The sequence below is a fragment of the Drosophila suzukii genome, chromosome 2L (genome assembly GCF_043229965.1).
Source record: "Drosophila suzukii chromosome 2L, CBGP_Dsuzu_IsoJpt1.0, whole genome shotgun sequence".
NCBI classification, from domain to species: Eukaryota; Metazoa; Arthropoda; class Insecta; order Diptera; family Drosophilidae; genus Drosophila; species Drosophila suzukii.
The window spans coordinates 23,759,744-23,778,133 of NC_092080.1; the positions used below are offsets into that span (position 1 = coordinate 23,759,744).

General features: G+C 38.7%; 1 protein-coding gene across 1 annotated transcript; it reads left to right on the top strand.

The window, feature by feature from the left end:
• The first annotated feature begins 12,164 nt into the window (after positions 1-12,164).
• On the top strand, positions 12,165-12,482 carry LOC108016296 (E3 ubiquitin-protein ligase rnf168-like). The gene has a single exon (XM_017082931.3). The coding sequence runs from the start codon at positions 12,165-12,167 to the stop codon at positions 12,480-12,482; it is 318 nt and encodes a 105-aa protein (XP_016938420.3).
• Positions 12,483-18,390: the final 5,908 nt, after the last annotated feature.

The following is an 18,390-nucleotide window of genomic DNA, read 5'->3' on the forward strand; positions in this document are numbered from 1 at the left end:
ATGCCGATCAGTTCTGTTCGCTTCAGCGATTCTCCATATGAACAAAAATTGCAACAGCGATTTTATTTGGCTGCGTACAGTAGATATTAAGGGAGAGTCCAAATGGGAAAACATAGTTGTACCATCTATTATAAGTATATACTTTAAGATCAACAATTCTAGAACGCCGGGTTATAATAGGGCTGTCGAATGTTTTTTAGAATACTATTTCGAATATTGCTTTTTTTATTGAAAAATTATTTCAAAGAAATTTTAAATATCTCGTAAAAATATTGATTTAATTTTTTTTTTATTTCAATGAAAAGTTGACTCAGTGCTGTAAGAGCATTTTTATGGGGAGCCTCCGATACAAAAAAAAAAAAAAAATTGGCGGGAGCTTTATTATCAGGATATTGCTTTCCGGATCTATTTCTTGAACATTATTGTTTAAGTTTAAAACATTTATTTGAGAAGATATTTCCGGAAAAGCTAGGGCACTAACTCCTCATTAACTGCGTCTTCTCATCTATATTTTCCTCATTATTGTCCTCTACTTCCATTACCCTTCTAAGCGCGTCTTCCAAACCTTCTTTGGAATTAAATCTATCAAAATTAGCTTTAATAGCCTCTTCATTCCCTTGGTAAAACTCCTCAAAATGTATCTTTATTAAATCTGCCTGTTCGTCTCTCCACGGAGAACAAAGTATAACTAATGCTCTAAAATAATTATATCTGTCTATATTAACATTGAAGGGGCTATACCTAATAACACTCGGCCTATTCCTTTCTCTAATAAAACCACTAACGTCGCGAAGCGCGAAATAAACTTCTAAAATATAATTTTCTTCAGCCTTATTGTCACTACTTGCCCCTTGACGAGTTCTTGCACGGCTTTTTGAAAACTCAAAATTTGCAGCAAAACCGGCTAAACACAGGCCTCCATAAGAATCTGGTCTTTGTTCGTATCTGTCCAGCAAACCTTTCTGAAAGGTGTTAGTGGTTTGCAGGAAGCTTGTAGGTCTAAGCATACGAACTCGTTGTTCTGGAGGGAAGGTGTTCATATTAAGGTATTTTTTGCTAGTTCTGACAACGACGATCTCAGACAACAATATACGATCTCAGACAACAATATACGACCTCCTGAGCAGAGATCTGAGTGTCCGAAATAAATTTGTGACCAAGATACTGTAGCTTTTTACGATTGTTTGAATTGCCTCCTCGAATGTCATTAGCTGCTTCTCGCATTAACTTCGGAATACCCCTTTGGGATTTGTCCAAATTAAGGGTCCATAATAAACTGGATATCCATATTTGCCCTTTGCATAGAAAGAATGTGTTTATTATAAGCATTAATTTGAGTTTCTTCAGGAAGTGGCTTCAACACTTCCGTTTGGGGTATTGAAGGATATGGAATACCGAATCGACAAACAGATTGTCCGCGCACCTTTTTAAGACACGAGTGCCCGAGCTTATGCTTTTGGTTTTCAACATACGGAGCCAAATCTGTGTTTGTAACATCCACTGTTACAACCTGATCAATGAACCTGATCAATGAATAGATTCTTCATTGGTGAAATCCACTTCCGATGCGTCTTTCAGCCAAAACATATCGTGAATATGAGGTGAACCTTTCTGTTGAAACTCAACTCGCCAATAACCAAGTAACCAAATTACTTTCAAAGATACCCCCCGAATTCTTAAATAATTTAAGAACTTCCCTATATCTACAATCAAAATATCTAGCACACGTCACTGGGTCTGTCCTAAGCAGGGGCGCCATTTCCCTAAATTGTAAATTAAAATTAATTCAATCCTATCTACATTGGGCTTGAGCAGTACTACCAGCTTTGGTCACCTAGTTTCAGCGGCCGACAGAGCTATAAAGAAAGTAGGCAAACCAAACTGGCGAATCATAGCCATGACTTTCTTCTTTTAATCTCCCCAGAAGGCTTCAGGGCTTGCTCATCCACACGGAAATCAGGATCTAGGCGCCTTCCCGAGTAGTCAGCAGTATTTTGAACCTGCTCTGTAGCTCGGACTTGGGTATTTCGTCGCCTAATTGAACGACGCCGAGTATCGGCTGCTTGCACTTCCGCACGGAAATCAGGATTCGAGCGCCTTTCCGAGTGATCAGCAGTATTTTGCACCTGCTCTGTAGCTCGCACTTGGCTATTTTGTCGTCTATTAAAAGGATGTTGAGTATCGGCTGCTTGCTCATCCGCACGGAAAGCAGCATCCAAGCGTCTTTCCCTGCGGTTCGCTGTGTCTTGATCCTGCTCTATATCTCTAATCTCGCTAATCTGTCGCCTTTCTGAACGACGCCGAGTATTGGCAGCCTGTTCGACTGCAAGATCGGTAAGATTAAGTCGTCTTGACCTACGAGACGCTGTATTAACGCCCTGCTCTGCATCCCTGACTAAAAAAATTTTTCCCTTCGCCTACGATGAGCTTCTACATTTTCTACCCCCTCCACCTCTGCATATTCAATGTTTTCCCTTTTTACCCTGTTTTTTAATAATTGATTCCTAGCCCGTTGAGCTGCAGTAGATCTATTTAGTCGAGGCATTTTTATAAAAATATTTAAATTACCCCAATGGAAAATATATCTTTAAAATATAAATAATAAATATAATTTTATAAAAAAAGGATTAGTTGAGTCCTTGAAAGACGAATCTTATAACCCTATTACGATTTTATAAGTTAAATACGTATATTGAAAATATGAAATAATAGTCAAAGAAAAAGTCTTTAAAAAGACCTAGTCTTAAAATAATTTTTTTTTTTGATTTGATACTTTTTATTTACGTCTGCCCGGGGGGCAATAAATTAAATTTTTTGATACAAATTGAGTGTGAGTTAACAAAAGTTTGTGTGGTGAGGTGTATTTAGAGTTTACAAAATAGGTGGGGGTGGATTAGTGTTTCTGTGACAGTTGGTAATTACATCGGTAATGATGCATTAGGATCAAGGGACCCTGAAGGGCATGTCCGTGGGGTGCTGTCTTTTTAATCGCCGAAGTTGTACATCCAGCACTCTGGAAGCGAGTGGGTTCGGGTGGGCTTCTATTTTATCCAGATTAGAGGTGCAGAAACATCGATGTTCGTGTCCATCGATGTTTTCAAAAAAAACATCGAGTGAAACATCAATGTTTAAAAAAAAAAAAGAAAATGCAAAAAGAACAGAAACAGCACAAACAGTAACATGAGATTTATTTAAAATCATTTAAAGTGTCTATTTCTATTCAGGAACAAAAGTTGATCAACAACTTCAGGTTTAAGTCTTGTCCTGCGGTCAGATATGGTTTGTCCAACTTTGCTGAATACACCATCAACTAGAAATCCTAAATATTATCAAAAATTTTGTTAGTTTTTAGAAAAAACAATAAGAAATTCATTTACTTCCAATTTTTTCTCACCGAGCGCAGAGTTGTTTGTGAAAACATCGATGGTGGTCACGAACCATCGATGGTTCCGATGTTTTGAAAACATCGATGTTATCGATGTTTCTGCACCTCTAATCCAGATGCCGTCTGCTGTGTTTTGCCACCTCTTCGACCACAGTGGGGAGCTTTAGGTCTCTCTTAATCGTGGTGTTTCGCACGTAGAAAGGCGCATTTAATATTTGACGCAGAATTCTATTTTCCTCTCTTTCTAGTTTCTTTAAGTTTGAACTTGCTGCGGTGCCCCATAACTCGATGCCATATATCCACGCTGGTTTTAATATTCTCTTATAAAGGAGTAATTTGTTCTTTATTGACAATTTGCTCCTTCGTTGCAGAAGTTACCACATTTGTCGGTTTTTTAGTTTCATAAGTTTTGTTTAGCCCACTATGTGTTCTTTCCATGTAAGTCTGGAATCCAGGGTCAGGCCCAGATATTTGGCTGAAAGCTGTTGTGGAATGGCTGCACCGTTTAGCATAACTGATGAGGATATTCCTGGTCGTAAAGAGAAGGTAATATGCGTTGACTTTTCTGCATTGATGATGATGTTCCATCTCTTTAGCCATGGTTCGATGTTTGAGAGAGCTTGTTGTAGGCCTTGCGCAGCCAGGGTCAGGGAGTCTGCGGAGACTAGGAACGCCGTGTCATCCGCGTATGTGCATGCCATGTTCTGGCTACCGGTGGGAATGGGCATGTCCGCGGTGTATACAGAGTATAAGATTGGGCTAAGTACGCTGCTTTGGGGGACTCCGGCGGCCACTTCGTGGATGGGCGACTCCTGGTGGTTACATCTCACGTAGAACCTTCTATTATCAAGGTAATCCTTTAGAAGTAGATAATAAGGAGTAGGCAGGCTGTGTTTTAATTTGTACAGTAGATCCTGGTGCCAGACTCTGTCAAACGCTAATATTATAATGCCTACTTTAAGGTCGATACATAACAAATATTATTAAAGTTTTAAAAACCTTAATTAAGTGAATAAATAAATACCTTAATTAATAAATAGAATTATAGGTGTTAGTCTTTAAAAAGTCTTAAACTTATAGGACAACTAGATAATAAATACGTAAATTTATAAAAATATAAGAAAAGCCTTTAAAAAGACAATTTTCCTTTATTTCTGTAAGTAAGAAAAAAGTGCAAAGCGATTAGAAAATGTTGAAATGTTTATTATTGTTGATATAATTACTTTAAAATGGGTACTTAGGAAAGTGCGCAGCAACCAGTCATCAGCAAATCGCGGCAGCGACGTCGGCAGAAGCAGCAACAACTCGCGTGCGCGCAAAAGCACAAATTTACGTTAACTTCTTGGCAAAGGAAAAACACAAATTTACGTTAACTTCTTAGCAAGGGAAAATTAAATTGCATATTATTATTTAGGCTTGTTATCATTTTTGGTTTTTTGTTAATACAAAAGTAGTTAAGCTTACTGCTACTTATTTAGTTTTTTTAATAAGAAATAATTATGTTAAATTACCTTATTACTAGTTATATCTATCTGTATACAGATATATAGAATATTATATTTAAGTATTTACAACCTTCCTACTTCACCTCCCTAACGCTAACTAATATATCACTGTGGTAGCTATTCGTTGTCTCAAATGTGCGCGCAGTGGCTATTATCGAAAATATTTGAAAAAGCTCAACCAATGTGCGTATCGCAATTGGTTGTAGACGAATCCAAATCTAGCATTGAACTAAAACCTTTTGCATCTACTAAAAAATCCAAAATTCTCCTACAGCCGCCAGAGATGGAGTGAAGGCACAGATGAAAATCTTCTTACACTAAACATTTAAAAGTTAAAAAAGTAGTCCGCTGAAATAAATCCTTAAACTCTGTTTCAAACTTTATGAACAGATAAGTCAGAATTTTATAAATAACCATTATTCCTAAGGGCCGGTACTTAAAGATGGCAAACTCAAACACAAGAGTCTAAATTTGTAGAATAAGCAAGTAAGACCACTTGAAATGTTCGCTTTGAATGAATACGAGAATGCCTCTTATTGTCTAATCGCACTGCTGTGCAAAAGCGAGGAATATCATATGCTTCATTTGAGTTTGTGGACGCCTCAACGAAGCTCAATCAGCATTAGCTGATCGGAACATACATCGCTTATATGGCAGTGCAAGCTATCCGTATTGTGGAAAAAGGCAGCCCGCATGCCTTTGCTGTACTTCGCTGAAAAAGATGTTCTTGAAAAAGATGGGTGTTCGGAGCAGATCGCCAGCGCCTAGTCATGCGCGCATAGGTGTACGACGGCACCTGCAGCGCTCTCTGCTTATCACAGTCCGTCTGCCGCTCCGAATAAACGCTATACATTTTAATATAACCTATTCGTGCGTTATTAATTATAACTATAAGGGTGGCATATTTGTTCTCTTCCCCATAAACAATGGGAAAAAGTTGGTACAACTCGCTTCAGCGGAAAATGGGACCGCACACAATAATCGACTCAGTATTTCAGTATTTTTTTCGAGCTTAAGTAATTTTTGTATTTGGTGTTTCGGGATTTTTTTGAGAAAGATGTGCAGTTAGACTGTAATGGCGCGCCGTTTAAGGCAAATTGTTTTTAAACCGAGTAGTCTTCACGGCTCGGAAGTGAGAAATAACTCTCATTTCGAAAACCTGGCACCAATACGTGCATTATTTATCTAAAGAAAAGGCCATTTTAAGGCGCAAACACTCCTCAAAATGGTTGCTTAGAAATGGATATAGTCAAAAAACCGTATGCAAGGAAGGTGTTATAAATACTTAAATAAGTCCAAACAGTTCTAAGTTGTAAAAATTCTAGTGGCGATACTGTTGGCCTACGAAAGTCCCTCTTTAATTTTCACAAAACTTGCCTAAATGGAAATCTCATCCATTGCTAATAGCAATAAAATAATCATTTGGAGCTGAAATCATTACACATACTGGCGTACAAATTGTATTGAGTTTTTTTATCGTTGTTTTGCATTTTTTTTCGGAGCAACTGAATTTGCTCGTCCTCTCTTGTTGGAATACCCCTATTCCAATACAAAAATTTCATTCCAGTATTTATCGTTTTAGTATTTAAGTTATTATTTGTGTACGAATACGATGGCCACACTGTTAGTTGGCTCCTTTCTCTTTCTGGTTAACTGAATCATCTCCCTTCGGATTCGGTTTGCATATGCCGATCAGTTCTGTTCGCTTCAGCGATTCTCCATATGAACAAAAATTGCAACAGCGATTTTATTTGGCTGCGTACAGTAGATATTAAGGGAGAGTCCAAATGGGAAAACATAGTTGTACCATCTATTATAAGTATATACTTTAAGATCAACAATTCTAGAACGCCGGGTTATAATAGGGCTGTCGAATGTTTTTTAGAATACTATTTCGAATATTGCTTTTTTTATTGAAAAATTATTTCAAAGAAATTTTAAATATCTCGTAAAAATATTGATTTAATTTTTTTTTTATTTCAATGAAAAGTTGACTCAGTGCTGTAAGAGCATTTTTATGGGGAGCCTCCGATACAAAAAAAAAAAAAAAATTGGCGGGAGCTTTATTATCAGGATATTGCTTTCCGGATCTATTTCTTGAACATTATTGTTTAAGTTTAAAACATTTATTTGAGAAGATATTTCCGGAAAAGCTAGGGCACTAACTCCTCATTAACTGCGTCTTCTCATCTATATTTTCCTCATTATTGTCCTCTACTTCCATTACCCTTCTAAGCGCGTCTTCCAAACCTTCTTTGGAATTAAATCTATCAAAATTAGCTTTAATAGCCTCTTCATTCCCTTGGTAAAACTCTTCAAAATGTATCTTTATTAAATCTGCCTGTTCGTCTCTCCACGGAGAACAAAGCATAACTAATGCTCTAAAATAATTATATCTGTCTATATTAACATTGAAGGGGCTATACCTAATAACACTCGGCCTATTCCTTTCTCTAATAAAACCACTAACGTCGCGAAGCGCGAAATAAACTTCTAAAATATAATTTTCTTCTTCAGCCTTATTGTCACTACTCGCCCCTTGACGAGTTCTTGCACGGCTTTTTGAAAACTCAAAATTTGCAGCAAAACCGGCTAAACACAGGCCTCCATAAGAATCTGGTCTTTGTTCGTATCTGTCCAGCAAACCTTTCTGAAAGGTGTTAGTGGTTTGCAGGACGCTTGTAGGTCTAAGCATACGAACTCGTTGTTCTGGAGGGAAGGTGTTCATATTAAGGTATTTTTTTGCTAGTTCTGACAACGACGATCTCAGACAACAATATACGATCTCAGACAACAATATACGACCTCCTGAGCAGAGATCTGAGTGTCCGAAATAAATTTGTGACCAAGATACTGTAGCTTTTGACGATTGTTTGAATTGCCTCCTCGAATGTCATTAGCTGCTTCTCGCATTAACTTCGGAATACCCCTTTGGGATTTGTCCAAATTAAGGGTCCATAATAAACTGGATATCCATATTTGCCCTTTGCATAGAAAGAATGTGTTTATTATAAGCATTTATTTGAGTTTCTTCAGGAAGTGGCTTCAACATTTCCGTTTGGGGTATTGAAGGATATGGAATGCCGAATCGACAAACAGATTGCCCGCGCACCTTTTTAAGACACGAGTGCCCGAGCTTATGCTTTTGGTTTTCAACATACGGAGCCAAATCTGTGTTTGTAACATCCACTGTTACAACCTGATCAATGAAGACTATTACACTATACATAGATTCTTCAGTGGTGAAGTCGACTTCCGAGGCGTCTTTTAGCCAAAACATATTGTGAATATGAGGTGAACCTTTCTGTTGAAACTCAACTCGCCAATAACCAAGTAACCAAATTACTTTCAAAGATACCCCCCGAATTCTTAATTAATTTAAGAACTTCCCTATATCTACAATCAAAATATCTAGCACACGTCACTGGGTCTGTCCTAAGCAGGGGCGCCATTTCCCTAAATTGTAAATTAAAATTAATTCAATCCTATCTACATTGGGCTTGAGCAGTACTACCAGCTTTGGTCACCTAGTTTCAGCGGCCGACAGAGCTATAAAGAAAGTAGGCAAATCAAACTGGCGAATCATAGCCATGACTTTCTTCTTTTAATCTCCCCAGAAGGCTTCAGGGCTTGCTCATCCACACGGAAATCAGGATCTAGGCGCCTTCCCGAGTAGTCAGCAGTATTTTGAACCTGCTCTGTAGCTCGGACTTGGGTATTTCGTCGCCTAATTGAACGACGCCGAGTATCGGCTGCTTGCACTTCCGCACGGAAATCAGGATTCGAGCGCCTTTCCGAGTGATCAGCAGTATTTTGCACCTGCTCTGTAGCTCGCACTTGGCTATTTTGTCGTCTATTAAAAGGATGTTGAGTATCGGCTGCTTGCTCATCCGCACGGAAAGCAGCATCCAAGCGTCTTTCCCTGCGGTTCGCTGTGTCTTGATCCTGCTCTATATCTCTAATCTCGCTAATCTGTCGCCTTTCTGAACGACGCCGAGTATTGGCAGCCTGTTCGACTGCAAGATCGGTAAGATTAAGTCGTCTTGACCTACGAGACGCTGTATTAACGCCCTGCTCTGCATCCCTGACTAAAAAATTTTTTCCCTTCGCCTACGATGAGCTTCTACATTTTCTACCCCCTCCACCTCTGCATATTCAATGTTTTCCCTTTTTACCCTGTTTTTTAATAATTGATTCCTAGCCCGTTGAGCTGCAGTAGATCTATTTAGTCGAGGCATTTTTATAAAAATATTTAAATTACCCCAATGGAAAATATATCTTTAAAATATAAATAATAAATATAATTTTATAAAAAAAGGATTAGTTGAGTCCTTGAAAGACGAATCTTATAACCCTATTACGATTTTATAAGTTAAATACGTATATTGAAAATATGAAATAATAGTCAAAGAAAAAGTCTTTAAAAAGACCTAGTCTTAAAATAATTTTTTTTGATACTTTTTATTTACGTCTGCCCGGGGGGCAATAAATTAAATTTTTTGATACAAATTGAGTGTGAGTTAACAAAAGTTTGTGTGGTGAGGTGTATTTAGAGTTTACAAAATAGGTGGGGGTGGATTAGTGTTTCTGTGACAGTTGGTAATTACATCGGTAATGATGCATTAGGATCAAGGGACCCTGAAGGGCATGTCCGTGGGGTGCTGTCTTTTTAATCGCCGAAGTTGTACATCCAGCACTCTGGAAGCGAGTGGGTTCGGGTGGGCTTCTATTTTATCCAGATTAGAGGTGCAGAAACATCGATGTTCGTGTCCATCGATGTTTTCAAAAAAAACATCGAGTGAAACATCAATGTTTAAAAAAAAAAAGAAAATGCAAAAAGAACAGAAACAGCACAAACAGTAACATGAGATTTATTTGAGATCATTTAAAGTGTCTATTTCTATTCAGGAACAAAAGTTGATCAACAACTTCAGGTTTAAGTCTTGTCCTGCGGTCAGATATGGTTTGTCCAGCTTTGCTGAATACATCAACTAGAAATCCTAAATATTATCAAAAATTTTGTTAGTTTTTAGAAAAAACAATAAGAAATTCATTTACTTCCAATTTTTTCTCACCGAGCGCAGAGTTGTTTGTGAAAACATCGATGGTGGTCACGAACCATCGATGGTTCCGATGTTTTGAAAACATCGATGTTATCGATGTTTCTGCACCTCTAATCCAGATGCCGTCTGCTGTGTTTTGCCACCTCTTCGACCACAGTGGGGAGCTTTAGGTCTCTCTTAATCGTGGTGTTTCGCACGTAGAAAGGCGCATTTAATATTTGACGCAGAATTCTATTTTCCTCTCTTTCTAGTTTCTTTAAGTTTGAACTTGCTGCGGTGCCCCATAACTCGATGCCATATATCCACGCTGGTTTTAATATTCTCTTATAAAGGAGTAATTTGTTCTTTATTGACAATTTGCTCCTTCGTTGCAGAAGTTACCACATTTGTCGGTTTTTTAGTTTCATAAGTTTTGTTTAGCCCACTATGTGTTCTTTCCATGTAAGTCTGGAATCCAGGGTCAGGCCCAGATATTTGGCTGAAAGCTGTTGTGGAATGGCTGCACCGTTTAGCATAACTGATGAGGATATTCCTGGTCGTAAAGAGAAGGTAATATGCGTTGACTTTTCTGCATTGATGATGATGTTCCATCTCTTTAGCCATGGTTCGATGTTTGAGAGAGCTTGTTGTAGGCCTTGCGCAGCCAGGGTCAGGGAGTCTGCGGAGACTAGGAACGCCGTGTCATCCGCGTATGTGCATGCCATGTTCTGGCTACCGGTGGGAATGGGCATGTCCGCGGTGTATACAGAGTATAAGATTGGGCTAAGTACGCTGCTTTGGGGGACTCCGGCGGCCACTTCGTGGATGGGCGACTCCTGGTGGTTACATCTCACGTAGAACCTTCTATTATCAAGGTAATCCTTTAGAAGTAGATAATAAGGAGTAGGCAGGCTGTGTTTTAATTTGTACAGTAGATCCTGGTGCCAGACTCTGTCAAACGCTAATATTATAATGCCTACTTTAAGGTCGATACATAACAAATATTATTAAAGTTTTAAAAACCTTAATTAAGTGAATAAATAAATACCTTAATTAATAAATAGAATTATAGGTGTTAGTCTTTAAAAAGTCTTAAACTTATAGGACAACTAGATAATAAATACGTAAATTTATAAAAATATAAAAAAAGCCTTTAAAAATACAATTTTCCTTTATTTCTGTAAGTAAGACAAAAGTGCAAAGCGATTAGAAAAATTGAAAAACGAAAATTTAATCGGAACCAATTTTAAATATGAAAATATAAATGTTTTTAACTTTTAATAAAACAGCTTTAAAATGAAAAAAAATTTAAAATCGAAAATTTACCAGAAAAAAAATTACAATATGAAAATAGAAATGTTTATTATTGTTGATATAATTACTTTAAAATGTGTACTTAGGAAAGTGCGCAGCAACCAGTCATCAGCAAATCGCGGCAGCGACGTCGGCAGAAGCAGCAACAACTCGCGTGCGCGCAAAAGCACAAATTTACGTTAACTTCTTGGCAAAGGAAAAACACAAATTTACGTTAATTTCTTAGCAAGGGAAAATTAATTTAATGAGTTTACGTTAAATTGCTTGCAAAGGTTAATTTACGTTAAGAATATCGCTTTTAAATTGGAAGACACTTGAAAAATTCGCAAAAATCGCATTCGGCACACGGTCAATAGATTCGCTTACGATGGTTAGTCGTAGACTAAAGACATAACAGAAGATTTACAGCGCTGTAAAGTTTTTGCCCGCCAATTTTACGTGCACGGATTTTCGGTCCTTTTACTCCAGTTTCTTTTCTCTTTTGGCAAGAGTTCTTCCAGTAACCGATGTTAATGACGACGCAATTCACCTATTCTGTTCTAGTGCTGACGTAAACCAGTGGTCGGCACACACATACCATCACAAGTTTGCCTTGCATAAGTGTGAGTGTAACAAACACGAAGTTTGCGCGCGGCGTGCTGTAGCGAGACGTTTCTCTGCTTTGCACTGAGATCCTCTGCCGAAGCAACAAAAAAGCGCGCCGAAGTTGAAAAAAAATGACCCGAAGACCCATGCCGAAGTCACACTAGATAGGCCGCTGCCGACCACTGATTTAGGGCAACCCACCTTGAAAGCAGGAAAATCTTTCTAAGTTCAAGAAAAATCAGTTACCCCTGAGTCCTACGTCAGAATTGTACGTTTATATACGAACAGCGTGTTTGAGATTACGGAGCAGTAAATAATAATAAACGTGAAGAAATGTTTCAATCCTTGCGAAGTTTGGTAGGCGGGAAGCCCATTAAAAGGGAGGGTACACGCCGAGCAGCCGACGGAATTGAGCCCGAGGCTATCGTTGACTTGACCGAAGATCCCGTCATCAAGCAACTAGTCGATAGGAACAAGGACCCCTGCATATGCCCGGTTTGTATTGACGTGGTCAAGGAGCCGGTGGCCACCAAGTGTGGACACGTCTTTTGCAAGGAATGCCTGACCCGTGCAATGGGGCCATCTAAACTGTGCCCCAAGTGCAGGAAAACTGAGACCAGTTTCGTTCGCCTGTATACTTATCTACCTTAAAATATTGTTTTTATTGTTTAAAGACGTTTTTGGCTGTGATGTTGGCGCTGAAGAAGATGATATCGGAATGAAATAAACTAAGCCAAAGCATTGGGTATATTGTGTATATTGGAAAATAGATAGCTAAGTTTCTTATTTATTTATCAATCGCCTAGCCTCTGGCTACAATTATTTAATTTAAATCTATATCTAATCTTAATATTAATTGGGTTAAAATGGTTATCGTAAATACATTTGGAATGTATTATAAAATCTATAATACCTAATGCAATATTGCAAATTAAAAACCGAATTTGATTTACATTCCTGAGAAAATATGGCATTACATATGTACGTATTGATTTACAATGATTTTAAGCCTAACTACGGATTAGATTGAATATATATTTTAACAATTGCAGGCAGAAAATATCGCTGAATAAATATACAGCTAACGTAATTTACTATTTTCCAACACTTGATGAAGTAAGTGTTGTAACACTATGGAAACCCTTTCTTTTGAATATATATCGTATATTGATTTATATTGGAGTTGACAGTTCACAGATAAAAGTTGACTAGTCATTAATTTGCAATCAGACAGAGCAGTCGCAGACTAGACGAATATGCCTGGAAACCCAACACCGCAGAATTCCCCAAGGCGCGCCTTGCAGGATACCGCGGAGGACGAAGTGGAGCCCCTTCAGATGGGTCCTTCCACCAGCCGTGGCCTGTCCCGTTCCGCGCCTCATCGCAACATGGCCGATGCAGATTCGTCAACCGGACGTGAGACACCTGCTTACTCGCCGCTCCCGAAGAGGAAGAAATACTCGCGCCGAAATTCGACCAAGCTTCCCGACTCCAGCAGGGACGTATCTCCGATTCCGGGAATGGTCTACGATGGATCTCTCCCCCGCGGAGCACCATGACAATCAGGATGGATCTGCAACGCATCGTTTCATTACCGAGCACTGGGTGTAAAAGGTGCGACAAGTTCATGACCTATCATTCATAATGAACGCCATACAATCTTCTACATTTAATAAATGCCTTTTCCTAACAACCCCATGTTAACGGAAAAGCCAATTAAAAGGACAAAGAGTGTATTATTAATTTTTGATTTTCGCACTACACTTTATCTATCTGACAAAGGGGCTTTTGAGTGTTATGTGCGCTTCGGTAAGCCCTATGTGTCTCATAGTCCGAAGCGGGGCAAACATTTCTCTGGAAATATAAAGTTTCTTAAGTAATCCCCTTTTTTTTCAATTACAACAATTTGTTTAAATAAAAACAGTCCCTGTTTGGAGAAGCATTATGCTTTATTTCTTAGGGTAATTCGGCTTTAAAAATAGAAAATTCTCCCTTCATTAAAAAAAAACCTTAAATTTAGGGCAGTGGTCGGCACACACATACCATCACAAGTTTGCCTTGCATTAGTGTGAGTGTTACAAACACGAAGTTTGCGCGCGGCGTGCTGTAGCGAGACCATGGTAGAATTATACAAGGTAGTCCCGTCGGCTGCCTAATCGTTCGGCTTTCAGTTCGTTAACGTGCTTCAGCGATATTGCTATCCTTTTCACCTGCACGTATTGCGAGTATCGTTAACGGACTAAATTTTGCCGACGGGACTACCTTGTATAGTTGTACCATGAGCGAGACGTTTCTCTGCTTTGCACTGAGATCCTCTGCCGCAGCAACAAAAAAGCGCGCCGAAGTTGAGAAAAATGACCCGAAGACCCATGCCGAAGTCACACGAACATGTACGTTATACGTGAGCGAGCAGAGGATGGGCAGAACACTTCCCTATGCTCACTAGATAGGCCGCTGCCGACCACTGATTTAAATGCAACTCACTTTTCGTTCTATTTTTAGTTATTTCCGTTCTTACTTTGAGAACATTTTGAGATTATTGGGTTTCTGAGAACAAATTGAATTTGATTTAAGAACCACGTGATAAATATATAACATTTCGTTCTCGTTTAAAAAAAAATTTTGGTTTAACCAAATTTTAAGTGCAAACTCAACTTAATTCAATCACAAAGAGTACATTTTGAGCTATAAAATAACGTTCTCATTTTAAGAACATTTTCATCTCAGATCAGAACGTCAGAATTCTCTCTGTGCACTACCAAAGCGTCTTTCAGCCAAAACAATGTTTTTTTAGGAGCAGATGAAAATGTGGAGGACCCAAAAAAAAGAAACGCGATGTTTCGGTGGCATGGGACCACTTTAAGAAAACTGTTGAAAAAACGCATGGAATATGCAACTACTGCGGTAAAGCTATAAAAACAGCAGGAAACACAACAAACATTCATGACCATCTGAAGCATGTTCATCCTGATCGCCTTAAAGACGGAAAAAGCCAGCAGACCAATACAATGGATGTTTATGTCGGAAGGGCTCCGTTTTTTTACAACAATGATTCCACTCGGAAACGTTGTCTGGATATGAAGGTGATGCGTATGATAGCTGTCGGTATCCAACCCTTCAGTTGTGTTGAGGATGAAGGATTTAAAGAGCTGATGAAGGAAATGGACCCACGCTACAAGTTGCCCAGCAGATCACATTTGCGCGATGTAGTGCTTCCAAGCCAGTATGAGGAGTTAAAAAACAAACTGTATGTAATATTGGCCAATGTGGATTTTCTGGCATTAACCACTGATATGTGGACATCAAGGGCCAATGAAGGCTATATAACTATAACATGCCATTTTGTGTCGAATAACTTTTAATTAGAGTCTGCAATATTAGCAACAAGGCAGCTGCTCGATTCCACCAATCACACCGCTTCAAATATTGCTGAAACCATGAAGGCGGTGCTCGAAGATTGGGGAGTGACAAATAAGGTGGTATGTATAGTAACCGACAATGATGCTACCATGGCACTATGGGGAAAATGACCACTTTATCTGGCATTTATTATTGTGAGTAAACCAAAAGAGATTTTTCACTGCGGTTTTTTTTATTATGTTGTTATAGACCATAAGAACCTATTTTAGAAAAATGGGCGTGTCAACGCCCCTTTTGCCCAAAAAATCGAAAAAATAATATTTTACATGCATTTTTAGATAATAACTTTTCAAATTCAGTAACCTCTACGTGCTTACGTTGTAGATAGGAGTTTCGCCACGCCCCCTCCCGCCCTAAAAATTGTGAAAACCCAGTTTTTAATTAATTTTCTTTATTTTCATCATTTTCTTCATTTTCCAGCTCGAAGTTTTCAAGAAAAAATAGACTGTTGTCTTCAAGCTCATCTTGTTCTGAAAAATCACTTATGTATTCGTGCTCACACGAGAGCAGCTGGATAACCTCAATGGGAAGGGAAAGATTTTTATGTTTTTTTATGCGTCGCGATAAATTTAGGGAAGAAATCACTGGATCTGATGTATCCAAAGCTCGTTTAAACACATCGCCTAAAGATTCAAATCGACTGTGCTTTCTGGAGTGATGAAGTCTATCCGATTTATAAATTTTGTTGCGGGACTCAGACGCTTCTTCACCAAAACAGCCGACTGGAAGCACCGTATTTTCCATGATTTGCCTTGAGTGCACAATAATTTTATGGAGTGTTGGTGTCATGGGGAGCCATGGATAACTGTCCACAATCATTTCGCCAGTTTGGTGACAGTATGCCTCGAATTTTTCTAAGTTTATTGGCAATTGACAAGACAAACATATCAAAATGATCCTCAAATTGTAGATTATTTGTTGATCAACTCCAGTTATTTCGGAAAATTTTTTGAAGTTGGCAAACGCGCGACGTGCAGTGTTTCCGGTATTTGTATTTCCAAAACCCCCCTGCTTCGGCTTATCGACTTTCAAAGCCAGTTTTGCCCAAAACATTTCCTGTATACTTGCCTTTCGTTTTAGCATCGCTTGCTTGTCACATGGATCAGTAATTGGCCATTTCTTTACCTCCAGCTTATACCCAGCATGCAAGACGAACTCAAAAATTCTTATCCAGCAATGAAGTGGGCTTACTCCATATTTCAGATTGTCTGAAACTGGCAAAAATTTTAAGCACTTGAAATTTTTATTTCCAAGGAAATCTCTTTGGCTCGAGTGGCATATGGGGCATGCTTGAAATGATTTTGTGTCCGTTAATGCATTCAGAACTTTTCCATCAATGGCAGTGAGATATGGACTGAATCTTACATACACAAATTGAGTATCGTTTAAAGATACCTTAAACATCGTTGACTTCAACATTTCAATTTGCAATTGTATGTCCCTGCTCTCTTCTAAAATGACTTCTTTTGTTTCTTTGAGAAACTCCAATTTTAGTGGACGACAAAACCTAATGGACTGAGGGGTGCGATTGTTCCACAACAAATTTCCGGATGAGTCTATGAGTCGAAGAGGCATTATGGTAGTGGCAAAAAGGCATGAGTCTCCGTTACACGATCTTTTATCTGCGTATGCCTGGTTATAGTTCGCCTGTCCAGTACTTCCATCGAATCCGTAGCTGACGATGAGCTCAGCAGATAAAAAATCAGTGTGCTGATTGGCCAATACACCATGGATAACATCTTTTTGAAGTGTCACAATCCGAAAAGCTGTGTGTTCCAAAAGGTCTTGCAGAGAGACCTTGGCTACAGTCTCTGATACATTGATTTTGCCTGGTCTGCATTGCTTCTTTTGCTCTGCCACATTTTTATAAATTGGGTAGATATCCACATTTCTCTTACGAATGTCATCTCGGATAGAACAGTACTGCTCCTTGGTCAATCCTTGATCCAAAATTAATGCCAACGCTTCGTCTTTGGACGCACTTATAGGCTGATCAACGGGCTTTGTCAATCCTTCTCTGACTTGCTTGGCTTTTTCCGGGGTACTTCCTAGTATTTGAAGAACTGCAGCAAGATCATGTAGTCCTTGTTTCCGGGCAGCTGCGGTTGCTGCATGTACTAGCAAAAAAACATCGTCCCCTTGGAATTTGGAAAGTTCCGCTGCTTGCAGTCTTTGAGCCCTTTCGCCTTTCGATTCAAATGGAAGTAGTGGTCGTCCAACTGGTCTGTTACTTTTTTTTAAAGGCAAAGTTATGTTGCCTTTCATCCATGTGGAATGTTTTGTTTCGAAGTTCTTATAAGAGCTATGACATTTAAGCCAGTTGTAATACAAATTGTTGCAAAATTGGTGACTTTTATGTTTTAAAATATTATCATCCACATTATTGCACGCATGCAGTTCAAAATATCTTTGAACGGCCTTCTCTCGCTCGTGCCGGCCCCTCTCGCTATTCCACACTGCAAACAAGTCGACGTTGGAAAAAGTGAGGTTACCTAATAAAAATGCAAATTCCGCCAAAATATGGAAAAATATGACATTAGGACCAATTCCTGTAAACTCAGAATTGACAACGCTACAACAATCACTTGGACAAACACTTAAACAATTCTAAACTCTCTTAGATAATCCTTTCCAAAGTTGAAATTTGTTTCTAAAAATTCAGCTAAGGAAGCTCTTAGAAAACTGCAAAATATTAGTATACACACGCACAATTTTAACGATTTAGTACATTTAACACACAGTGCAAACCTGCGAGATCAGCATTCATGTTTTGGTTTTCCTCTAGTTGTTGTTCCATCATTAAATATTAAAATCCAAACTCAGCGTACAAATTCACACAACTTAGCCGCACGTGCTTTCGATTGCAACAGCTGACTTAACAGCCGTTTTTCTAACAGGGGACTGTTAAATTTAACATTTTGAGTTTGGGGCATAACAGTCTGATGTTTTCTTAATGCGTTAACAGTAAAATTGTCGTAATTAGAAAACTTTTAAAAAACATGCAAATGCCAGATAAAGTGGTAATTTTCCCCATAGTGCATGGTAAAGGCATGTCGATTGCTTCAATATAAGCACCTACCATGTGTACCACACACAATCAACCTGCTCGTGCAGGATATTCTGAAGATTCCGTCTATTG

Excerpts from the sequence above, each read along its gene's own strand:
- LOC108016296 (XM_017082931.3), top strand. The coding sequence starts at position 12,165 with ATGTTTCAATCCTTGCGAAGTTTGGTAGGCGGGAAGCCCATTAAAAGG.